Below are 25,130 nucleotides of genomic sequence, written 5' to 3'. Positions count from 1 at the left end.
AATATCTAAACGCAATAGCTAGCGTTGGCTACCGGGAGCAGCCTATTTCCAGTTTCCGGTGCGCAGTGACTGCTGGGATATATAGTTCTTGCACGCTACACCCACACGCTAAAAACACGTTTTTACCTCTTGCTAATTGGTCACTTCCTGGTGATTTGGAGGCATTTGGGATAAGACTTGAAAGTAGCGTATTTTCACGACTATATGGCGCATGGCATTTAAAGGCGCAGTGTCAGTAACGAATGCTATTTCTGTATTTGACACACACACTAAGGACGCACCGTTTTTAAAGACGCAGCCAGGCATGGCAAAACATACACCAGCTTAAACATACGGACACACGCTAAAAACACGTTTTTTAAAAGGCAACGGAAGCAAAACGGAGTTGGGTTGTACTTTATTTAAGCATTTTACAACGTACTCATGTCATCATCACCCACAAAACCATCAAAGTCCTCATTTTCTGTGTCCCAATTGGACAATTGTCCAAATGAGTCATCGAAAACGCTGAGTTTTATACGTTCGTCCAGGCGGCCACAATCCATTCGCCAATAGTAGCTAGCTGGTAGCTAGCGTAACTTTTCCAACGGTGCTTCCCATGCTTTGTCAAGCTGTATTGATGTCGATGTATACAGGCCACAATCCATCGGGTGTATTGACAAAAGAACTACATATCCCAGCAGCCATTGTGCAGTACTTTGTCTACAGGTAAAATAGTAGAGCCGGTGTACCCTATCAACTGATTCATTAGATTTTATCGTGATAACAATTTTAGTATTGGTCCATATATAAAGCGCACTGGATAATAAGGCGCCCTGTCTATTTTGGAGAACATTTTAGACTTTTATGTGCGCCTTATAGTCGTGAAAATACGGTAGTCACAATGCAACGCTATTTCTCGTAGCAATTGTGACTCGTTCTGGTACGAGAAACTTGTCATATTTCCTCTCTAATCTCGTCATGTGACAATGTATGACCGGACCGTCTTAAAATCGCAACTTCGTCACGTAATTTCGTTCTTTGTTTGGCCACAGCGCTCGGACGTACAAAATACTTTTTTTGATGACCTGTCCTTTTTTTTCCTCTTCGGCGGACGTCCAGGCCGTGAGCCCCGAGTCGCCTCCCCCTCCCGTCCGCGTCACCCCGAGAAGCAGGGTGTGGCTGCAGTAGACGCCAGCGGTCAGAGGGGGCGCCCTACCCGCACCACGAAAAAGAAGAAGAAAAAGCAGCGAGATCGCTCTTCGGGCGGACGCGGGAAAAAGATGGGGAGAAACCGGGAGAGCGTTGAGACTGAAGTGGACCGGGGGACGCCGAAAGGAGGGGAACCGCCGTTGCGGGAAAGCGCCGGTGACAGAGAGGAAACCCCGCCTCCTGTCCCGCTTCCGGACAAAAACTACGAGGGGAGCAGGCGGGAGTCGGAGTACGCGGGGGACGTGGCGGCGGGTTACCGGGAGATGAGGCGGCTCGGGGTCGGACGCTCGGAGGAAGACGGAGGCCGGAGGGAGCCCTTTGCCTTCCTCGCGTCCGGGGAGGAGGAGTCAGTGTCCGGAGGCGGTCTGTCCGAGTTTGGAGGCGGTCCTTCCGAGTTCGGGGGCGATCCGTTCGAGTTGGGATGCAGTCCGTCCGAGTTCGGAGGCGGCTCTTCCGAGTCCGATTCCGAGTCTGGAGGCGGATCGTCGGACGGCGACGACGCCTCCGCCGCCGCCAGCGTCTACGGCTTCTCGGCGCCGGCGAATGAGCGCGGGGATGTCCACGCGCCGGGGCCGTGGCTCCGACCCGGGTGGTCCAAAAGATGAACGCCGTCCCCGTGGAGTCGCCTTTGTCGCGGGCCGTTGCGTGCGTCCAATCCGGCGCGACACCCGTTTGGACTGGGAGGGGCCAATGAATGTTGGTTCAGGAAGTGATGGGAAATCAGCAGGATGTCACCTGGAATTGAATTGAAGCGAGTCAGGTCAAATAATCAGGAAGTGACTTAGAAATGCCCCCAAATGAGCAGGAAGTGATCAGGAATCAACAGGAAGTGACTTAGAAATGCCCCCCAATGAGCAGGAAGTGACCAGGAATCAACAGGAAGTGACTTAGAAATGCCCCCAAATGAGCAGGAAGTGATCAGGGATCAACAGGAAGTGACTTAGAAATGCTCCAAATTCAAGGGGGAGGGAGCAAATGAGGGTCAATCAACAGGAAGCCAACCCTATTGGTCCATTTAATATTGGCACTCCTTAGTGGACCTTTAAAGGTCAATATTTGGAGACCTCCAATCCGCTTGAAGGGGGAGGGACTTCCTGTTGGCCCCTCCCGAGACAAGATGGTGGAAAACGTGGGTGAAAAGACGAGTCGCGACAAAGGCGACGCGGACAGGCGGACTTTGTTAGGGTGAACTTTGATCCGACTCAAATTGCTTCGTTTTCTGGAATGTTTTTCTGGATTTTGGAGGTCTTACGTATACTTTTGTGCCTTTCTTACACTAAGTCGTCGTTGTCGGGGAAATCCTAAGAAACAACGTGTACTTTTGGGGATTTTAGTTTCCGACGGTTGGTTGGTTGACCCACCCAAGATGGCCGCCACATAACGGGAAAACGCAGTGCAATTTTGCCCTACCATGGGTGATAATGGAGGTCCAATCATACTCTTCAAATGTAGTCCAGTTTTTGCTCCACTTTGGACCTCCGGCAATACGAATGGACGCCGTCTGTCCGTCTATGTAACCGCCATTGTTTTCCTCTCTCATATATTCTGTAAATATGTTTACATGTACACTATGTAACCCGAGCCTATTCCTCGTGCCACCTACCTATCACGTGTGGCGTGGGGATTTTTGGGGTGGGTGGGTGGACTTTGTGGAGGCCCGCCAAGATTTGTGCTGTGAAAAAGTAGCTTGCTCCGTCCCGACTTGCTTGTTTTCCCCCGGAAGTGGATTGGAAGAGATTTGGGCCCTTTCCTTGTTAGCTTGTTGCTTGGGAGCTAGGCTAAGTCAACAGGAAGTGATCTGTGATTCAAGCTAAATGAGTGGCTTGGAATGATCAGGATGTGATCTATTGGCCCTGAAAGGAACAGGAAGTAACCCAAAATGAACAGGAAGTAACCCAAAATGAACAGGAAGTAACCCAAAATGAACAGGAAGTAACCCCAAATCAACAGGAAATAACCCCAAATCAACAGGAAATAACCCCAAATCAACAGGAAGTAACCCAAAATCAACAAGAAGTAACCCAAAATCAACAGGAAGTGAGCCAAAATCAACAAGAAGTGACCCAAAACCAACAGGAAGTAACCCAAAATGAACAGGAAGTAACCCAAAATGAACAGGAAGGAACCCAAAATGAACAGGAAGGAACCCAAAATGAACAGGAAGTAACCCAAAATTACCAGGACGTAACCTAAATTGAACAAGAAGTAACCACATTTGAACAAGTAACCTAAATTGAACAAGAAGTAACCCAAAGTCAACAGGAAGTAAGCTGTAAATGTCCCTACATCAACAGGAAGTCACCAAAACCAACAGAGTGATCTGGAGTCAAGTTAAACTGACAGGAAGTGACACAAAGCAAAACAGGAAGCGGGCAAAAACAGTAGAGTGAAGTAGAATTCAAGCTAATTTGACTCAAAATGAACAGTGACCTGCAAATGTCCCTGAAATTAACAGGAAGTGACCTGCAAATGCCCTCAAAATTAACAGGAAGTAAGTGACCGGCAAATTCCTTTTTCAATTAACAGGAAGTGACCAAAAATAAGAGCAAGTGACCTGGAATTTGAGCTAATTCTATGAGGATGCGACCTTGTAAAGCCCTAAAATCAGCAGGAAGTACCTTGGAAGTTTAGCTAAATGGAAAGGAAGTGACTTGGGAATGGCCCAAAATCAAGGAGGCGACTCGGCAAGTGATTTAACCCTAAACCCCTTTTCTTGGCACCAGACCATCTTTTTAGATGAAAAATAAGCTTTTGTTGGAAACACTCAGGTTATCAGATACTTTTGAGGGACAAGCCATTCCGCTGACATTTTTATTTTTATTTTATATCAGAGACCTTTTTTTCCTGTGTCAAGTTTGGTTTGATTTTTTTCCGGACGGAAAAAATGTCATCATCGCATTTTGGCCAACAAATAAAGCGGAACATCAAGTCTGTCTTGTCATTTAGCTGCAGTGCCTTATGTGGACACCAGGTGGCAGCAAAGGAAGAGTCCCGTCATTGCTCGGCTTTCTCACTTTTGCAGACACACAAAAAAAGAGATTTTATTTTTATAAATGGATTAAAAGAACTGGATTAAAAGCCCTAAATATTCAATTTTTTTATAGATCTAATTTAATTTTAATTTAAGCTTTTTTTTCTTAGTAAGGGAAAATCATTTATTTAATATTTATTAATTAATTTTATTTAATCTATATTTAGTTGTTTTTCATTGCAAAAGGAAACCAAATTTTTCCTTAATTATGTTCAATATTAAAGTGGAAAACAGAAAATATTTTTATTTATTTTATTTCTTTATTTATTTATTATTTATTTTACAAAATGATTTTTGAACTAAAAACACTGAAAAAAATGGAATATTTTCAATTTAATTCACTTAAATATCGAGTTAACGAAAGAATGTGAGCAAAATATCCACTGTGATTAATTGAACGTGTTGTCAGACGTTGCCGGAAGTGCCCATCCGTCTTTTATTGTGAAGGCGCCGAACACTGACGATGCCCCCGGACGTGGGCGGTCTGGAATGGAATTCGCGCGGAACGGCGCACGTGACCACGAAAAAAGTAGCGGAGCGACTGTCTTCTGTTTTTTCGGTTTGAAGGAGGGGTCTGGGTAAAGGTTTTTCCATCCTCCTCCCCCCCTCCCCCGCCGAAACACTATCGAAGAAGATGGGAGTCCTGAGGGGGCGCGATGGAGTCGCCCAGGCAACTTTACCCGCCACTTGGCGCCCTGGCGCCGGAGTCTCTTTGACGGATGGCGTCCTGTAGTCCTCTTAAACCCAAGTCCTGGTCCTCGTCCAACTGTGGGAAGATGGCATCCCAGTGGTCCAGCACGCAAGTCTACTTCAGCGTCCTCCCGGAGATGTTCTAGCCGCGTCCGACGCGCTTTTCGACGACATGGAGTCGGCCGACGAGCGTGGTGGTCCGCCCACGTGACTTGTCCGGACTTGCTCCCCCTCCGCCCCGCCGTAGTGGTCAGGGGTGGGGGGAGGAGGGGAGGAGGAAACACGTCCTCCCCACCCCTGCCCACCATGGAGGCCAGCCCGGAGAACCCCAATCGGGCGGTGGAGTACCTGCTGGAGCTCAATAATATTATCGAGAGCCAGTCCAAGCTCCTGGAGAGCCAGAGACGCCGAATCCAGGAACTGGAAGGTCAGCTGGAGCGCCTGGGACGGGAGAACCGGGATCTCAGGCGTGAACGGGACAGGGATCGGGATCGGGACCGACACTGCGATCATCACCGGGATCGGGATCGGAAGACCCCCGTCGACGGAACCTGGGTCCACGACGGCGTCCAGGACCGAGTCCAGGACCGCCTCCGGGGCAAACTCAACAGAGGGGACAGCGATGTCGCCACAGAGTAAGTTGGGGGCTCAGGGAGGGGCGTGGCCTTGTTGCCTCCACAACCTTTCCCCTTTCGTTTAATCCACCTGTGTCAAAGTGGCGGCCCGGGGGCCAAATCTGGCCCGCCGCATCATTTTGTGTGGCCCGGGAAAGTCAATCATGAGTGCCGACTTTGTGTTTTAGGATGAAATTCAAATGAAGAGTTGAGATATATATATTAAATTTACTGATTTTCCCCCTTTTAAATCAATCATTGTCATTTTTTAATCCATTTTTTCTGTGTTTTTAGTTCAAAAATCATTTTGTAAAATCTAAAAATATATTTAAAAAAAGCTCAAATAAACATTGTTTTAGATCTATTAAAAAAACTGAATATTCAGGTCTTTTAATCCATAATTGTAATATTTTAATCCATTTTTTCTGTGTTTTTAGTTCAAAAATCATTTTGTAAAATCTAAAAATATATGAAAAAAAGCTCAAATAAACATTGTTTTTGATCGATAAAAAATTAAATATTCAGGGCTTTTAATACACTTCTTTTAATCCATAATTGTAATATTTTAATCCATTTTTTCTGTGTTTTTAGTTCAAAAATCATTTTGTAAAATCTAAAAATATATATAAAAAAATCTCAAATAAACATTGTTTTAGATCTATAAAAAACAGAATATTCAGGGCTTTTAATCCATAATTGTAAATTTTTAATCCATTTTTTCTGTGTTTTTAGTTCAAAAATCATTTTGTAAAATCTAAAAATATATATAAAAAAGCTCAAATAAACATTGTTTTAGATCTATAAAAACTGAATATTCAGGGCTTTTAATCCATTTCTTTTAATCCATAATTGTAATATTTTAATCCATTTTTTCTGTGTTTTTAGTTCAAAAATCATTTTGTAAAATCTAAACATATATATTAAAAAAATCTCAAATAAACATTGTTTTAGATCTATAAAAATTGAATATTCAGGGCTTTTAATCCAGTTCTTTTAATCCATTTATATTAAAAAAATCAAAATATGATATCTAAAATGGTCCGGCCCAAGTGAAATGGAGTTGACGTTAACACGGCCCGCGAACCAACCCGAGTCTTTACGCCTACAAAGAGGATCCAGGTGCAGCCACGCCCCCTTCCCACCCGTTGAGTCCCATTCGGTCCCCTCCAAGCCTCCTTAGCCCCGCCCCCGCGTCCTTTGATACAGCGGAGACACCTCGTTAGTGGCGCACGTCGCCTTAAAGCGAATCCCGTCCCGCGGTCACTTCCTCGCCGAGGACACGCCCACTTTTAGTGGCGGTGGAAATGGCGGGCGTGCGGGCGGCTGGGTGGGTCCGTCTTGTTCTGATAGGCTTGCTAAAAGTGGAGTGGGCGCACGCTGACTTGCCATCTGTCACCAGAGCGCCAGCGGAGGTCAACCTCGCCCGCTTCCGACTCCGTCTTTTTATATTTATAGACAAAAACAGCATATTATGCCGCCCTAAATTGACATTAAAAAAAACATCAAGCCATTGTAAATACAGAAAGTCGTAAATTCCGAACACATAATATAATATATACTGTATTTTCACAACTATATGGCGCATCGCATTTAAAGGCGCAGTGTCAGTAACGAGTGCTATTTCTGTATTTTAAACACACAAAGGACGCACCGTTTTTAAAGACGCATATATGTTATATATTATATATGAATATCGAACCGCAATAGCTAGGGCTGGCTACCGGAAGCTGCCTATTTCCGGGTTCCGGTGCGCAGTGACTGCTGGGATATTTAGTTCTTGCACGCTACACCCACACGCTAAAAACACGTTTTTACCTCTTGCTTATTGGTCACTTCCTGTTGATTTGGAGGCATTTGGGCTAAGAATTGAAAGTAGCGTATTTTCACGACTATATGGCGCATGGCATTTAAAGGCGCAGTGTCAGTAACGAGTGCTATTTCTCTATTTGACACACACACAAAGGACGCACCGTTTTTAAAGACGCAGCCAGGCATGGCAAAACATACACCAGCTTAAACATACGGACACGCGCTAAAAACACGTTTTTCAAAAAGGCAACGGAAGCAACAGTGAGTTGTGTTGTACTTTATTTAGCCATTTTACAACTCACTCGCGTCATCATCACCCACAAATCCATCCAAGTCCTCATTTTCCGTGTTCGAATTGAACAATTGTCCAAATGAGTCATCGAAAACGCTGAGTTTTATACGTTCGTCCAGGCGGCCACAATCCATTCGTAAATAGTAGCTAGCTAGTAGCTAGCGTAACCTTTCCAACGGTGCTTTCCATGCTTCGTCAAGCTGTATTGATGTCGATGTATACAGGCCACAATCCATTGGGTGTATTGACAAAAGAACTACATATCCCAGCAGCCATTGCGCACTACTTTGTCTACAGGTAAAATAGTAGAGTCGGTGTACCCTATCAACTGATTCATTTCATTTTATCGTGATAACAATTTTAGTATTGGTCCATATATAAGGCGCACTGGATTATAAGGCGCCCTGTCTATTTTGGAGAAAATTGAAGACCTTTATGTGCATCTTATAGTCGTGAAAATACGGTAATATAATCGGACATAGCCTTTGTCATCATCATTGACTGGACAAAAGCCTAATTGTCATCATATCCAGAAACTGCGTATGCAAAAAATGGTAAGATTAAGAAAAACAAAACACCAAACTGGAGAGCATAGAGCGGCTGCACCCGTGCACGCCGCCATCTTGGATTTTTTTCACATTATTCTTCCGCTTCAAATGAAAAATTATCATTTTCCCCCACAATTCTTGTAAGTCCTTTGTGAATATGGCCCCCAAAAAAAGCAGGAAGGGACCTCGTATTGAAGCGGAATAAACAGGAAGTGGCCCAAAATGTACAGGAAACGAGCCGAGATGGCGAAAGAAATGAGTGGAATTGACGTGAAAGGAACAAGAAAGAGCGAAATGACTCCATCTAGTGTGGGAGGGATGGACCACGTGGGCGCTCTTTTACCCCGTGACGCCTCCTCCTCCTCCTCTTCCTCCTCTTCTTCTTCCTCCTCCGCTTTTGCGCTCCACTACATTACGGTTGAAGAAAAGAAAAATGCAGAATCAAACTGAATGTCAATTGGCCTTGCCACATCACGACCGATGAGCAATTGCCCGAACCCAATCAACTCCCGCTAAAAGCCACAGGAAACGAGCGCAAACTAACAGGAAGTGGCCTGAAATACCTTTGAATGAACAGAGAGTGACCTAGAATTGCCCGAAAATCAACAGCAAATTAGCCTTTCGTGCATTGGTGAGCTGTGAATGCCACCAAATGTACAGGAAGTGATGCAAAATGGAAAGGAAGTGACCCGGAAATGCCCGAAAAGTAACAAAAATGGAGAGTTAATGAGATGTCAATGCCGCAAAATGCACAGGAAGTGACCATTAAATACCCTAAAATAAAAACGGAAGTAATGGGGGCAATCTTAAGTCACTTTTGGGTCACTTCCTGTTGTTGTTTTTTTGGTTGGGGGTGATTTCTTGTTCCTTTTGGGCCGTTCTTAGCTCACTTCCGGGTGATTCCATGTTACATGTTAATTTCGCCAAATTTACAGGTCACTTCCTGTTGATATGGCTTCCATTCTAGGTCACTTCCTGTTGTTGTTTTTTTGGTTGGGGGGGTGATTTCTTGTTATTTTTGGGCTGTTCTTAGCTTACTTCCGGATGATTCCACGCTACATGTTAATTTCGCCAAATTTTCAGGTCACTTCCTGTTGATATGGCTTCCATTCCAGGTCACTTTTGGGTCACTTCCTGTTGTTGTTTTTGGTTGTGGGTGATTTCTTGTTATTTTTGGGCCGTTCTTAGCTCACTTCCGGATGATTCCATATTACATGTTAATTTCGCCAAATTTACAGGTCACTTCCTGTTGACATGGCTTCCATACTAGGTCACTTCCTGTCCAATTCTGCCCACTTATTGTCTGTGAACGCTCTGTAAAGCAAAGGAATCCAAGAAAAAAAAAACGGGAAATCACTTCTATTGACACAAAAGCTGAAATTTGCGCAGCACACCGTCGAGCGAGCGCACGCGCGCTTTCCTCGGTGGCGAAATACGCGGAGCGGTTACCGTGGGAACGCCGCCGGCTCTCCTATCAACCGCTCTGTGGGCGAGAGACGGCGAAAAGAGAGAGGAAAAAAGAGCACAAAGGAGAGTGTCAGCGAATGGCAGGACGGTAACCGGGTCAAAAAGGGCCATTGGCCGGGCCACGGCGCCCCAGTTAGCGTAGCGCCGGCCACCGCGGCGGGTGACCCCACCTACTGGATGCGGGCGAGCGGGCACGTGCGCGCTCGTTCGGCCGCATCGGGCGCCTCGTCGACGTCCGCCCACGCGGCTACGCGTGCGGGGGCGCCGTTGCCAAGCAGCATGAGACTCGGCGCAAAGTCAATGCGTGGCGTAAGCACCGCCCCTTAACCGGAGGTGAGTGAGGTAGGTAGGCGGGAAAATGTTGTCGAGTAGCGGCGATCCAGAGAACATTGTTGGTACAAATGATTCGCCCAAATCTAGGGGACTGGGAGTCAAAAAGATGTGACCCGGGCAGTGACAGGAAGTGTCCTGTAAGTACCATAAAATGAGCAAGGAAGTGAGCTACAGAATCCAGGAAGTCACGTAAAATCAACAGGTCGTGAGTGAGCCAGGATTGCCCCTTAAAATCATCACGAAGGGAGCAGGAAGTGCCCCATCACCAACAGGAAGTGTCCTTAAGTCACCAAGAAGTAGCCTCAAATGAGCAGGTGAAGGATTAACAGAGATCAATAATCACTTCTTGTTGATTTTGGGGATTTCCCAGGTCACTTCCTGTTGATTTTAGGGTGTTTCAGGTCACTTCCTGTTGATTTTTGGGTGTTCCCAGGCTGGTTCCTGTCGATTTTGGGTGTTACCAGGTCACTTCTTGTTGATTTTTTGATTTTCCCAGGTCACTTCCTGCTAATTATGGGGTGTTCCCAGGTCACTTACTGTTGATTTTAGGGTGTTTCAGGTCACTTCCTGTTGATTTTGGGGTGTTCCCAGGCTACTTCCTGTTGACTTTGGGGTGTCTCCAGGTCACTTCCCATTGATTTGGGGGTGTCCCCAGGTCACTTCCTGTTGATTTTAGGGTGTTTCGGGTCACTTCCTGTTGATTTTGGGGTGTTCCCAGGTCACTTCCTGTGGATTTTGGCGTGTCCCCAGGTCACTTCCTGTTGATTTTGGGGTGTTCCCAGGCCACTTCCTGTTGATTTTAGGGTGTTTCAGGTCACTTCCTGTTGATTTTGGGGTGTTTTCTCAGGTCACTTCCTGTCAACTTTGGGGTGTTTCCAGGTCACTTCCTGTCGATTTTGTGGTGTTCCCAAGTCACTTCCTCATAATTTTGAGGTGTTCCCAGGTCACTTCCTGTTGATTTTGGGTGTTCCCAGGTCACTTCTTGTCGATTTTGTGGTGTTCCCAAGTCATTTCCTCGTGATTTTGAGGTGATCCCAGGTCACTTCCTGTTGATTTTGGGGTGTTCCCAGGTCACTTCTTGTCGATTTTGTGGGGTTCCCAAGTCACTTCCTCATGATTTTGGGGTGTTTTCCCAGGTCACTTCCTGTCGATTTTGGGTTTTTCCCAGGTCACTTCCTGCTGATTTTGGTTAACTTTCCGCAGATTTCATGCACGCATCTCTCTTCTCTTTGATCACTTCCTGTGGGTTTCGCAGTGTTTCCAGAGGTCACTTCCTGTTCATTCTATGTCACTTCCGGCACATTTTGCCACATTCCGGGTCACGACGTGTACATTTCAGAGACCATGTCGATTTTTTTTTTTAGGGCCACCTCCTTTACCATTTCCGGGTCATTTCCTGTTCATTGTTGACTTCCTGTCCATTTTGCATCATTTCCAGCTTTATTTGAATGAGGGTGGTCGTTTGAGGGGGAAAAACATCAGTGCGCTCGCTCTCCAGGAACTGGATCCCAGCGGCCAATCGTACGAGTTAGAGAAAATCCAAATATGTGCGCATAGGGTTACGTTACGTAACGCTCGCTCGCTCGCTCGCTATTAACTTGCCACTTGTCCGTCCATTCGTCCTTTGCTTTCCTTTCAATGGGCCTTGTTGGAGTTTTGAAAAGGGCTTCGCACTCCATCATATTGACTTTTGCCACTGACTCATATTTCCATCTTTCCAAATCCATCGCATTTGACACGCCGCCGTCCGTATTTTTGACGCCAATCAAAAGCACATGGCGCTCTTGACAAACCCAGTGGCCGAGATCTCAACATTTGAGTCACCGACGGACGCCAGGCGGCGGCGAGACAAAACCCAAACACACGCCATTTTGGACTTGCCTTGCTTTGGACTTTTCAGCTCGACTTCCCGTCCATCATCCACATTAGCATCGAACCCGCGGTGGAAAAGGCGTCGCCCTTTCACGGTCGGCGAGGTGCACGAGGTGGCGCGGGTGGGTGTGGTCCCCGGGGCCGAGGGGGAGGGCCCTTTTGGGAAGAATGCGGCTGGGCCGCCTAAAGTGGGCGTGTTCCGGGAGGAAAGCCGGGTAGGCGTGTCCGTCGCCGCGACGTCGAGTCGCCTCGTTCGTCTCGTCCGTCTCGTCTCGCTATGGTAAGAAGTTTCCTTACTGTCAGCTGACATTTGTCAACAGCCGCGACCATTCTTTTTTCAAAAATAGAAAACATGGGAACGAGCCAATGAATCGATGGGCCGAGGCGGTCTATGTACGACGACCTGAGTCTCTCTCATCATGGGCCAGCGGCTACGCCGGAATTCTGGTTAGTCTCGTCGGCCGAACCCCTTAAACGTGGAACCGGTTGCTGCCGTTGACGGGGATAGACGCCCTGTCCGTTTGGAAAGGGAGGGACTCATGGGGGTGACCCCAGAGTGCCCTCCAATCAACAGAAAGTGGTCAAAAACCAATAGGAAGTGACCCAGAAATGGCCTGAAATGACCAAGGAACAGGAAGTAGTACTGGGATATATCCAAAATGAACCAAATGGAGTTGTAAATTCCTCCAAATCACAAGGAGTGACACAGAAAGGCCCTCCAATCAACAGGAAATGATCCCAAAAGTACAGCAAGTCATCTTGGAACACCCCAAAATAGTCAGCGAGTGATTTAAAACGGACCTCAGGTGACTCGGAAATGAACTTCTAATTTGCTGGGAGTGACCAATGAATCGTAAGTAACTAAAAAACACTCCTATTGCCCTAAAATGAACAGGAAATGATTCAAATTGTACAGGAAGTCACCTTGAAATCACCCTAAAAGCACCGGAAGTGTATCAAAAGTGAAATGAAATGCCCCCCAAAAAATCAAATTAAGTGACCAATTGACAGGAAGTGATGCGGTAATGGCCCAACATGGACAGGAAGTGACGTGGAAATGGCCCAACATGGACAGGAAGTGACCAATTAACAGGAAGTGACCAATTGCCAGGAAGTGACCAAATGAGAGGAAGTGACCAATTGACAGGAAGTGACCAATTGACAGGAAGTGACCAATTAACAGGAAGTGACCAATTGACAGGAAGTGACCAATTGACAGGAAGTGACCAATTGACAGGAAGTGATGCGTAAATGTCCCAAAACGGACAGGAAGTGAACCCGGAAATGTCCCAAAACGTACAGGAAGTGACCCGGAAATGTCCCAAAACGGACAGGAAGTGAACCTGGAAATGTCCCAAAACGGACAGGAAGTGACCCGGAAATGTCCCAAAACGGACAGGAAGTGAACCTGGAAATGTCCCAAAACGGACAAGAAGTGACCCGCAAATGTCCCAAAACGGACAGGAAGTGACCCGCAAATGTCCCAAAACGTACAGGAAGTGACCCTGAAATCACCCAAAATTGAAACAAAGAAATCAACCAATGAACAGAAAGTGAAATTGAAAAAAACAAAACAAATTGAATCCTCTAAATGAGCCCAAATATACAGGAAGTGACATTGAAACGCCCCAAAAGCTACAGGAAGTGACTCAAAATCAAAAGCAAGTCAACTGCTATCAACTGATAGCCTTCCAACGACAACGGCGGTCTGTCGGGGGTCCCGTTTCCAACGGGCGAAAGGGATTGGCCGCCTATCAGCGTCAATGGCAGACAACCAATGAAATGAGTGGGAAAAAAAACAACCGAAAAGTGGTAAGAGTGGTGAAGGCGAGTAGGAGAACGTCATTGACAACCTTTGCGCATCTTTCAACACCAACCCACCCACTCGCTCGCGTAGTGATGACGGTCAATACGTTGCCACGGCAACAAGCCTTTCAAGCGAACAACTACAAGTGCCCAACTGCCGAACCGCCTAGCCGACCGACCGACCACCCGCCCACAAAAGGTCCAACTCCGATCCGGCACCCCCCCTCCCTCAACCCCTCCTCCTCCTCGCGCTTTTTTTGCTATTTCAGGAGCCAAAGAAGGAGGGAGGGAGGGGGCGAGGAAGGAATTGGAAATAAATACACAGGAGTCGCGATACTTGAGGGAGTCAATGTACACACCCACAAAAAAACCCACATCGCAAGACAAAAGCTCAAAATCCACATAACGAGACACAAAGCCACCGGTGCGACGCTCGTGGCGCTCGTCGGTGACACCGTCGATATGGAAGACGTACGTCCTCAGGAGGTGGCAAAATGAGTCATCTTTAAAAAAAAAAAGATTTATTACATTTTTTTGGTGCAAATGGAAATTGCGAGGGAAACCAAAACAGGCTCCACCCCCTTTTTTCCTATTCAACAAATACTTTTTAATACATTCAAAAGTAAAATAGGTTTACTATCTCCTTTGTATTTTTAATTTTAAAAATAAATTTATAATTTTAAAAAAATATTTTTTAATTTTTTAATTGTTTAATTATTATTTTTTCTATTTTTTTGGGATTAAATATTATTATTATTATTGATATTATTATTATTATTTAATCCAAAAAATGAAAAGAATAACACTGACTTCCTTTTTTAACAAGTACATATTTAAATTCACTATTATTGCTTTTTTGATTAATTAAAAAATAAACAATATTTACTGTTTATTAATATTTACTGTTTATTAATATTTACCGTTTATTCATATTTACCATTTATTCATATTTACCGTTTATTCATATTTACCGTTTATTCATATTTACCGTTTATTCATATTTACCATTCATTCATATTTACCGTGTATTAAAATTTACCGTGTATTAATATTTACCGTGTATTAATATTTACCATTTATTAATATTTACCGTTTATTAACATTTACCGTTTATTAACATTTACCGTTTATTAACATTTAGCGTTTATTAATATTTAGCGTTTATTCATATTTACCGTTTATTAATATTCACCGTTTATTCATATTTACCGTTTATTAATATTTACCGTTTATTAACATTTACCGTTTATTAACATTTCCCGTTTATCAACATTTACCGTTTATCAATATTTACCGTTTATCAATATTTACCGTTTATCAATATTTACCGTTTATTAATATGTACCGTTTATTAATATGTACTGTTTATTAATATTTACAGTTTATTAATATTTACTGTTGATTAATATTTACTGTTTATTAATATTTACTGTTTATTCATATTTACTGTTTATTCATATTTACTGTTTATTATTTTTTAACAAATATATATTTTTAAAAATGATGAAATGTCCATGTTTATTTTCAGAAGAAATACAAATTTAATGGGAAAGAAAGAGATCTGGAAGGCAATTAAATTAAATTAAATGTAGTACAGTGAAAATTGGAAAAGTTGCCCCATCTGCTGGACAAAACCCGAACAGACAGTCGTTGCTCACTCAATTTCAACGACTAATTTTCAACTTCTTTTTTTTGGACCACCGCTTAAGAACGTGCCGTCAAAATGTAATTTCAAAGCCTATCAAGTGTAGGATTGGTCGCCGGTCAATCTTGTCTTAAAGTAACAGAAAATACAAGGCCGAACGAACAGCAAAGTCGAAATACATCATAGATATCACGTTTACCAAGTAGATATCCGCTGCGCGTCGTCAACTAAGGGAAAAAGGGGACCAAAAAAAACTCGCTCGTCGGCCATTTTGCATCAGTGCCATTCATAAAACTTGTCATGGACGTCATGTAATTGAAGTGAATTGAATGCTTTTATTGTCATTATTCACAATAAATTCATACATATTATTAGAAAGAAAAGTCTTTATAAATCTGTCAAGTATGAAACGAGTTGAAAACATTGAATATCTCCGAAGCAAGATGGCCGCCATTTGTTTGCGTCACTTGTGTCCGAAGTAGAGCCAAAATGGCTCACCACCGGTTTCCGTAGTGTAGTGGTTATCACGTTTGCCTAACACGCAAAAGGTCCCCGGTTCGAGACCGGGCGGAAACAGTTTTTTCTCAAATGATATCTTATTTGTTTTGATTTGATGACTTTATATTAACGACTAAATATATTTTAGTTTTAATCACCGTGTCGTAATTATGTCGGATATGTACGTAGCATATTTTTGTGTCGTATTTGTGTGGACAATAAAGTCTTTTTGGGATATTTGAGGAAACGGTCGAATCAATTGATCGTAAATTAGCCTGAAATGCGTAGCATACAAGCGGTTTCCCGTTTGCCTAAGACGCAAAAGGTTCCCGGTTCAAAACCGGGCGGAAACAGATTTCTTGTTGTTGACGCTGCGTTCGTCTTTCCTCTCTAGCGCGGAGGCGGAGTCCCGGCGTCCGGGGCCGCCACCGCCGCCGACGGTTCCGCCCACCGCCTCCGGGGCCCCGCCCACCCACGCCCGCGGCCACGGCGACCTGGTCTGGGCCCTGCGGTCGCGGCACCGTCCGGCCAGCCTGGCCCTTCGCAAGCAGGAAGAGGAAGAGAAGAAGAGATGCAGGACGCTCTCCGACACTTACGAACTGTCCACCGATCTGCAGGATAAAAAGGTGAGCCGCTTTGTTTCCGACAAAAGCCAAAATGGCCGTTCTGCTAAAATGGCGTGGGGAGATCCCTCACTTCCGGTAGATTGGAGGTCACTTCCTGTTGATTTGACAGCGTTTTTTGGTTGGATGACTGTTGATTTTGGACCATTTCTGTCTCACTGTTGCTTTGGAATCGCTTTTTGGATCAATTTTTATTGATTTTGGGGCATTTCCGGGTCACTTGGTGTGGATTTCTTCAGGTTTTTGGGTCACTTCCTGTATATTTTGGATGACTTTGTTTTGAGTTTAGGGGGTTTCTCTGAAATTTTGGGAAATTCCGGGGTCATTTTCTGTACTTTTCGGCTCATTTTCTCTCGATCAAATGGCGTTTCTGGACGACTCCATTCTGAGGTCGCTTCCTGTACGCTTCCTGCACTTTTTGAACCACTTCCTGCTTGGATGACTCCATTCTGAGGTCACTTCCTGTATCTTTCGGCTCATTTTCTCTTGATCAAACGGCATTTCTGGATGAATCCATTCTGAGGTCACTTCCTGTACGCTTTCCTGCACTTTTTGAACCACTTCCTGCTTGGACGACTATTCTGAGGTCACTTCCTGTACGTTTCCTGCACTTTTTGAACCACTTCCTGCTTGGACGACTCCATTCTGAGGTCACTTCCTGTACGCTTCCTCCTGTTTAATTTTGGGCTGTAAAGACTTTTTTTCTCAGCTCTGGGTTGAAAATCAAGAGGTTTGAATGGAATTGATTGTGGGAAACAAATGTGGACGTTTTGAGCAATTTAAATGGAATTGTCCCTTCTTTTTTGTCCAAAACGGCGCGAGTTGAGTGCCCAAGTCAACGGAGTCGTGTTTCCCCGCAGGTGGAAATTTTGGAGCGCAAGTACGGGGGCTCCTTCGTGAGTCGGAGGGCGGCCAGGACCATTCAGACGGCCTTCAGGCACTACCGCATGAACAAGAACTTCCAGCGGCTCCGGAGCTCCGCCTCCGAGAGCCGCATGACGCCCCGCATCGTCCTGTCCGACGCCAGGCTCCGCTTCTCCTACGAGCGGCGGGGGGCCAGCACGCCCACGGATGCGGGGACGCCCTCCGTTGTCGCCCCCGACCGGCGGCGCCCGGGAGAACCGGTCCGCTTGGAGGACTCCTTCACCAAACAGGTCAGTCTTCCACCGGTGGTCGGGAACATCCCCTGTTCGGAACGCCTCTTTGACACCCATGCCCTACTTGATCATCATTTTGTACTTCTCCTGGCGCTTTTACGGTACCCGAGCTGATCCATCAGTTCCCATTTCTGACGCTACAGGTCGAGTCCCTGGCCGACTCCATCGACGACGTCCTGAGCCGCCGGGCGGGCCGCGAGGACTCCGGGGACGGCGGCGGTCCGGGCCGAGATTTCAACGAGTGCCCGTGGGGCGGCAGCGGCGGCTCGGGTGGCGCCCCGGGCGGGCGGGCCCGCGAGCTCAGCACGCACGGCGACAGCACGGCCACGTCTTACAGCGACGTGACCCTCTACATGGATGACGGGGCGCCCTGCTCACCGCTGTCCCCGGACCGGGCGCCCAGCAGCACCGACACAGAATACTGGGGCCCCGGCGGCGGGGGGGCGCGCGAGGACAGCAGGGACACGGAGGGAGGGGGCAGCAGCAACAGCCGACGCAGCACCCCATGCACCGAGTGCCGGGACTACCGTCTGAGGGGGGCGCACCTCCCCCTGCTGACCATCGAACCGCCCAGCGACAGCTCGGTGGACACCAGCGACCGATCCGACCGGGGCTCCCTGAGCCGGCGGCCGCTCTACGAGCGGGAGCCCGGGGCGGGGCCGGGACCGGGGGCCGGCTCTTCTCCCCAGGGGACCCTGGAGCATTCCCCCGAGGCTCGGGCCCAGGGTCAGATCAGGGCGGTCCCCGTGCAGGTCCCCCAACGGGTGGCCTCGCACCGAAACCAGCACCACCCCGTCCGCCGGCACCCGTACCCGGATGGTCCGGCGGCGGCTCCGCCCTCCCGGGACCCCGGCGGCGCCTCCCGCTCCAACTCCCCGCCCCCGGAGCGGCCCTGCTGTTCGGACGGAGACAACGACTCGCTGAACTCCAGCAGCAACTCCAACGAGACGGCCAACTGCAGCTCGGGGTCCTCGTCGCGGGACAGCCTGCGGGAGCCGGCCAGTCCTCCGGGGAAGCCGACCTACCAGAGGGAGTGCCGCCGGCTCAGCTGGGACTCGCCGCCCTTCCACAGCGACGTGGTGCAGAGACGCCAGTACCGCATCGGTCTCAATCTCTTCAACAAGTAAGGATGGTGGCGCCGTGGATTTCAGGGCGTTTGTTGACTCCCGTTTGCGGTCACGACGCCAGGAAGCCCGAGAAAGGGATTCAGTACTTGATCGAACGAGGCTTCGTGTCGGACACCCCGGTGGGGATCGCTCGTTTCATCCTGGAGAGGAAAGGCCTGAGCCGGCAGATGATCGGGGAGTTCCTGGGAAACCGGCAGAAGCAGTTCAACAGAGACGTCCTGGAGTGGGTCCCGTCCCGTCTAGTCCTGACTTGTCTTGTCCCGTCCCGTCGTGCGACAACCTCCGCCGTCTACTTTCAGCTGTTTGGTGGACGAGATGGACTTCTCCGGAATGGACCTGGACGACGCCTTGAGGAAGTTCCAGGCCCAGATCAAAGTCCAAGGAGAAGCCCAAAAAGTGGAACGCCTGGTGGAGGCCTTCAGGTTGGTGTCCAGTGCCTAGGGGGGCGGTTCCAGTCCAGCTAACGGCCGGCCCCTTCCGCGCAGCCAGAGATACTGCATGTGCAATCCGCTGGTGGTCCGGCAGTTCCAGAACCCGGACACCATCTTCGTCCTGGCCTTCGCCATCATCCTCCTCAACACGGACATGTACAGCCCTAACGTGAAAGCTGAGAGGAAGATGAAGCTGGAGGATTTCGTCAAGAACCTGAGAGGTGAACTCCAAGGCCCCGGGGAGGGCCATTCCGTTCCGTCCGGCCGCCATATTGGATTCCGCTCCGCCGTTTGCTTCTCCCCAGGTGTGGATAACGGCCAGGACATTCCCGGGGACCTTCTAGTGGGGATCTACCAGAGGATCCAGAAATGGGAGCTGAGGACCAACGACGATCACGTGTCCCAAGTGCAGGCGGTGGAGAGGGTCCTGGTGGGCAAGAAACCCGTGAGTCCGGGACCACGCTTCCCGTTCCTTTCCCTGGCCAAGGTCCGAGGCGAGCCAAGGTAAGGGATGTTAGAACTTTGTTTCCGGGTTCTTTGGGGTCCAGGTTCTGTCGCTGCCCCACCGGCGCCTGGTGTGCTGCTGCCAGCTCTACGAGGTCCCCGATCCCAACCGGCCTCAAAGGATGGGCCTGCACCAACGGGAGGTCTTTCTCTTCAACGACCTCTTGGTGGTGGGTCCGCCGAGCGCTCTCGCCGTCTCCCGGTCTCCCGCCATGGCCGTCGCCAACGTTCTGGTCTTTTCCGTGGTGCTCCAGGTGACCAAGGTCTTTCAGAAGAAGAAGAGCTCGGTCACGTACAGTTTCCGACGCTCTTTCCCCCTGGTGGAGATGCAGATCCACGTGTTCCAGAACTCCTGTAAGGACCTGTTTTTCTGGGGAGGGGTGTTCCGGAACCACCTGCTCTGGTCCGTCCTCACCGCCGTTCCCTCCCCTTTCCTCCCTTAGACTACCCGCACGCCGTTCGCCTGACCTCGGCTCTTCTGGGAGGCGAGAGAAAAGTCCTGATGGTCTTCTTGGCCCCCAGTCAGCAAGACCTGGCCCGATTCGTCAGCGATCTGCGGGAGAGCGTGGCCGAAGTGCAGGAGATGGAGAAATACAGAGTGGAATGTAAGCGAGGAACGGAAAAAGTAGCGGAGAAAATTCCATCTCAAAATACAGTGGTGCCTCCAGATACGAGCTTGATTGGTTCCGGGACTGAGCTCGTATGTCGATTTACTCGTAACTCAAACCAACGTTTCCCATAGAAATGAACTCAAAACTAATGAATTGGCTCCACCCGTCTGAAAAAAACACCAAAAACAGGATATTGGATTGAAAAAACATTTTGATTTGTTCTAATTGGCCGTCTATTAACAAAGTAACAAATAACTAGTAGTTTAATAGTACTAAAATTAGACGGATTTCCCGGCGGGGAGGGCGGAGACTATTTGCACGGCAACGCGCTGGTAACATCACAAAAACAAATTTAAACGAACTTGGATGACGATGCAGACACACTCAAAAATAAGATGAATCTAACCTTGCACTAAACTTAATTCAAATTTTGTTTGACATTTTGCTACCTTTCTTGGCTCTATTGGCCCCGCCTCCACCCTGACTTTCAGAGGCAACCTATCAAGGGTTGTTTGCTTTTGTCTTCCCTTCAAAATAGTCCCAAAATGATGCACACAAATGTCCTCACCATAAGAAAACGCACGAGAAGTGGTATATACTCCTCTTGTATTAGCCAACAAGCTCCGCCATTCGCACTGAATAACGGGGAAAAAAATGCAAGGCTCCGCCCAGTGCTCGTAGAGACGTTACACGAGGGAATTGCAACGGGAAAGACAGTGGCCACGATGTTCTTATGAGCAGCCAATCGTGTCCGCTATCTCCTCGTATATCAAAATTTGTCTCTTATCTCGAGATAAATATTTGCCCAAAATTTTACTCGTATCTCAAATTGCTTATATGTCCGGGCACTCATATGTTGAGGTACCACCGTACATTGAAAATGCAGAAAATCTCAAAATAAACCAGTTTTTCGGTTACTATTGGGTCCTCCGGCACCCCCGCGACCCCTGTGAGGCCAAGCGTAATGAATGAACCCTAACCCTAGCTGAGAGCATCTCTACGTATGAGATATCTAGGTCGTGAAACGGAAACGTTTGGTTTCAGGAAACAAAAAAATGCAAAAACATTTCTTTTCATTTCAAAAGCCTTCCTGTTTTATTTTGAAATGACTCTCCCATTGGCCGTGTCCCGCTTCCCAGCCGAGTTGGAGAAGCAGAAGGGCGTGGCTCCACCGGCCGTGGGCCCGCCGGCGGTCTTGGCCACCACGGGAAGCGCCCCCGGCGTCCGGAGCGACGCGGTCAACGGGAGCGCCTTCGACGACGCCCCCGAAGGCCTGAAACGGGGCGCGCTCAGTTCGTCTCTGCGGGACTTATCGGACGCGGGTGAGTTTTATTCCGCTAGCCGGTAGCCGGGTGGCGACCCTGGTGGTGACTTCTCGGTGCCCGTGTTGCCTATGCTTGAGCGCTTTGCCAGTAGAGGGCGACCTTCGGCCCGGACTAGCGCACGATTAGCGTTTAGCTAATCACTTTTCTGCTGCAAAATGAATGCCTTTTGGGGGTGATTGATGCCAACGACCTTTTTTCAATTTTCCTCTCTTTGCTAACCGGACCGTCGGCGGTGGGGGGGTGCTGCAGGCAAGCGCGGTCGGACCAACAGCGTGGGTTCGCTAGACAGCACTCTGGAAGTAAGTCTCCCAAAGGACGTCGGAAGAATTCAGAGACTAAAAGTCTCCGCTTTTGCGCCATTGGTCGAATTGTCCTCCACGCTAAATCCAGTTCTTCCGGCGTCCCCATTCTCTGTCTCTTGATCTCGCAAACTTTGCTTGGGCGTCATTTGTCTGTCCTTCCGTCGCCGCCCTCCCGGTCCAAAGGGATCGGACGTCCGTCCCCGTCAAAACCGGCGTGTTGTTTTTTTTTTCTCGCCAGGGTTCCGTGGTTAGCAGTCCGCAGCCGCACCAGCGCTACGCGGCGCCCGGCGAGGTCCCCGGGCTCTACGCCGCCGAAGACTTCCGGCCTCACCACCCCGTCCTGAGCCCCGGACCGGGGATGGGGGGTGGGCCGGGGCAGCAACACACCGCCGCCGGGACGGCTGGGACGAGCGTCCCCGGCGCCCCGGAGAGGGCGGCCAGCTCCTCTGGGGGGAGCGCCGGCAACAGCGGCTCCTTCCTGGGCTCGCTCTTTGGGAGCAAGCGGGCCAAGGTTTCGTCCGGGCCCCCGGCGGGGCCACCCTACCCCGCGTCTGCGCCCCCGCCCTCGGCGGGGGTGGGCCCTCCTCTCTCCCCTTCATCCCCGTGGGATGGGGGGGCGTCCAAGATCCAGGCCCTGCACGCGCAGTACTGTCACGCGGCTATCGCCCCGGCCCCGCCCCCCTACTACCACCACCACCATCAACATCGCTACCAGGGGCAAAGTGGCCCGACTCCGGTCCCGACTGCGGCACCGGCTTCGGCCCCGCCTCCCTGCCGTACGGCCGTCTGCCTCCTGCCGGCGCACCTCTCCGGTCTGGCGGGTCGCTATACCGAGGCCTCGGTGGGGCGCCCACCGCCCCTTTTTCCTCTCTCCCGGCGTTCCCCCGAGCCGCCGCCCCCGGCCCCGTCCCCGCGGGGGTGCGTGAAAGCGCCCCTCACCTTGTCCCACTCCCACCCGCACTCGCAGACCCACCCCGGACACGGCCACCACGCGTCGGCGCAGCCGTCCGCCCCGTCGGGGCACTTCCTGTTCGGCACCCTGCCCCACAACCCGCCGTCCGCTACCGTCAACGCGTATCACGCGGCGCCCGGCGTCCCGTTTCTGCCCCGGTTCCCTCCTCTCTGTGGCATGATCCCCCCTCCCCCGCCGCACTGCCCTTTACCCCCCCCTTCGTGCCCCCTTACCCCTCTTACGCCTCTCTCCCCTCTCCCCCTCCCAGCCCAGCACCCCGGCGCGCAGCCTCCGCCGGGGCCGCAGGCGACGGGGGGCGGGGCCGCTTTGGGGGGCGGTTCCAAGTCCAAGCCCGTCCACCGGATCAGCACGGTAGTGTGAGCGGGGTCCGCGCCCGTTCCCGCACCTGTTCCCGCTCCCGAGGCTCCTCCCACTCTCGGCCCCGGCCGGAGAGCGATGGGAAGAGACGCAGCTTGCTCCGCCTCTGCTACTTCCACTTGCGTTTCCCGCACATGTAGGCCGGCGCCGACGGACTCTTTCCGCTTCGACCGAAGGAACGGCAAAAAGTTTCCAAGCTCGCCAGCGTCGTGCGGTCGGGGGGTCGGGAACCTATGGCTCGAGAGCCAACGTGGCTCTTTTGAGCTAAGCCACGAGCTAAAATACGGAAAGCGGCGAGTCCCGAACGCACAAATAGGAGCGTCGCGTCGGCGCCGTGGTGGCGCTTTAATCATGATTTTTCTTTAATTAGACCTTTCTGCGTGCCTGCTCTCATTGACGCTCATTGCAAGATTAGCAAGGGTTAGCATTAGCATGTAAACTCAAATCTACAGGAAGTGACTCATAAATGCTCCAAAATCAACAAGAAATGACTTGTAATTGACCTGCCAGGCGATCTTAGGATTATTGAACAGGAAGTGACCCGCAAATGCCCCAATATCAACAGGAAGTGACCTGAATGCCCCAATATCAACAGGAAGTGACCCATAAAGGTGGCCAAATCAACAGGAAGTGACCTGAAAATGCCCCAATATCAACAGGAAGTGACCCATAAAGGCGGCCAAACCAACAGAAAGTGACCTGTAATTGGGCTTCCTGTTGATCTTGGATTGTGGAACAGGAAGTGACCTTCAATTGCCCCGATATCAACAGGAAGTGACCCGTAAATGCGGCCAAATAAACAGGAAGTGACCTGTAATTGGGCTTCCTTTTGATCTTGGATTATTGAACCGGAAGTGATCTGAAAATGCCCCCAATATCAACAGGAAGTGACCCGTAAATGCCCCCAAATCGACAGGAAGTAAGGAAAAACGACTGGGAAATGACCTGGACCCTGGCTTACTGAAATTTAACAAGAATCAGCATCCAAATTGCCCCATTTTTAACAGCTTGCTTGGCTTTTCCCTGCTTTTTTTGGATGTAATTTGCACGTGATGTCACCATTATCCTTCATCTTCTTCTCTCGAAACGTTGTTGACGAAATGGAAATGTGTGCTTTTTGTGGAATTTTGTTGCAAAAGGTTGCTGGTGAAAAGCTCATTTTCCCTTTTTTTCTGTGGCATCAGTAATAGTTGAAGTGGCGAGTACTGATGCTAAAAGGATGCTACAGAAAAAAATAAAAATTGAGTTTTGGAGAATATCAAGAATATGAGATGAAGGTTTTCTTTTGGTTTTTTTCCGTCCTCGGTCTTGCCCTTTTCTTTGACGCTCTCATTTGCATGGATCGGCACTTATTGAATGGATTGTACTATATCAAGTTGAATGTAAATAATATTTAAGAGATGTAAGATTCCTGTCAACCGCGCCCCTCCCCCTTTCTTTAATCGGGTGCGTGCATGTACAGTATACTTGTCGCTCTGACCCAAAATGGCGGCCACACAGATGAAAAGTGACTCTTTTTTTGGTGCTCTTTCTCTCCATAAAATGTACATGAGTAAAAGTAAAGCAAAATGACTCATTACAAGTTTCACCAAGAAGAAAAAAAACTTAGTTACAGTCGTAAGACTAAATGTAATTGGTTATTACGTACTTTCCACTCCCGTAAAAAAGTGGTGTGTTCAAGGACCCTCGGATTATTTCGGATTGTTGTTTTTGGCTGAGGAAACGAGGAAAATGGAATTAAGAGTATTATTACAGGCTAATAGTTTTATGTCGGGGCACCTATAGATATTCTTTGGAAGCTTTTATTTCCATTTTCTGTTGTGAATGTACTAATTGTACCGAAAGAGATTGAAAATGTCGATATTCGTTGCTTCAGATCAATTAAAGTGACCTTGATGTGCTTTATGTTGCGTTCAAGTGCTTT

At 48.6% G+C, this 25,130-nt stretch overlaps 2 protein-coding genes and 1 non-coding gene across 9 annotated transcripts in view; all 3 read left to right on the top strand.

The window, feature by feature from the left end:
* The window catches only part of LOC144087000 (membrane-associated guanylate kinase, WW and PDZ domain-containing protein 3-like), a 32,843-nt gene extending 29,824 nt beyond the window's left edge, over positions 1 to 3,019 (top strand). For 2 of the 4 annotated variants that reach the window (XM_077617239.1, XM_077617247.1), the window contains one exon: positions 1,102 to 3,019. In XM_077617239.1, the coding sequence (XP_077473365.1) occupies positions 1,102 to 1,796 (695 nt within the window). In that variant the 3' untranslated portion in view covers positions 1,797 to 3,019. The remainder of the gene's footprint in view (positions 1 to 1,101) is intronic. The other 2 variants (XM_077617267.1, XM_077617275.1) reach the window with 1 other exon arrangement.
* A 1,679-nt stretch (positions 3,020 to 4,698) lies between these two features.
* On the top strand, positions 4,699 to 25,111 carry iqsec2b (IQ motif and Sec7 domain ArfGEF 2b). Of its 4 annotated transcripts, none has more exons than XM_077617198.1 (14): positions 4,699 to 5,547; positions 16,191 to 16,422; positions 17,280 to 17,573; positions 17,720 to 18,699; positions 18,765 to 18,926; positions 19,003 to 19,125; positions 19,189 to 19,355; positions 19,440 to 19,579; positions 19,683 to 19,808; positions 19,893 to 19,992; positions 20,082 to 20,243; positions 21,389 to 21,571; positions 21,824 to 21,873; positions 22,115 to 25,111. In XM_077617198.1, exons 1-14 carry the CDS (start codon positions 5,219 to 5,221, stop codon positions 23,207 to 23,209), a joined length of 4,143 nt encoding a protein of 1,380 aa, XP_077473324.1. In that variant the 5' UTR covers positions 4,699 to 5,218; the 3' UTR covers positions 23,210 to 25,111. The 4 variants fall into 4 exon arrangements, with proteins under 4 accessions (XP_077473324.1, XP_077473351.1, XP_077473333.1 ...); XM_077617207.1 differs by lacking the exon at positions 4,699 to 5,547 and adding an exon at positions 12,170 to 12,294; XM_077617216.1 differs by lacking the exon at positions 4,699 to 5,547 and adding an exon at positions 12,400 to 12,700.
* Positions 15,802 to 15,874, top strand: trnav-aac (transfer RNA valine (anticodon AAC)). The gene has a single exon. It is a non-coding gene; the product is annotated as a tRNA-Val (tRNA).
* Positions 25,112 to 25,130: the final 19 nt, after the last annotated feature.

The sequence above is a fragment of the Stigmatopora argus genome, chromosome 1, assembly GCF_051989625.1.
Source record: "Stigmatopora argus isolate UIUO_Sarg chromosome 1, RoL_Sarg_1.0, whole genome shotgun sequence".
NCBI lineage: Eukaryota > Metazoa > Chordata > Actinopteri > Syngnathiformes > Syngnathidae > Stigmatopora > Stigmatopora argus.
The sequence above is the reverse complement of the archived record's forward strand: the minus strand, read 5'-3'. Positions and strand labels throughout refer to the sequence as shown.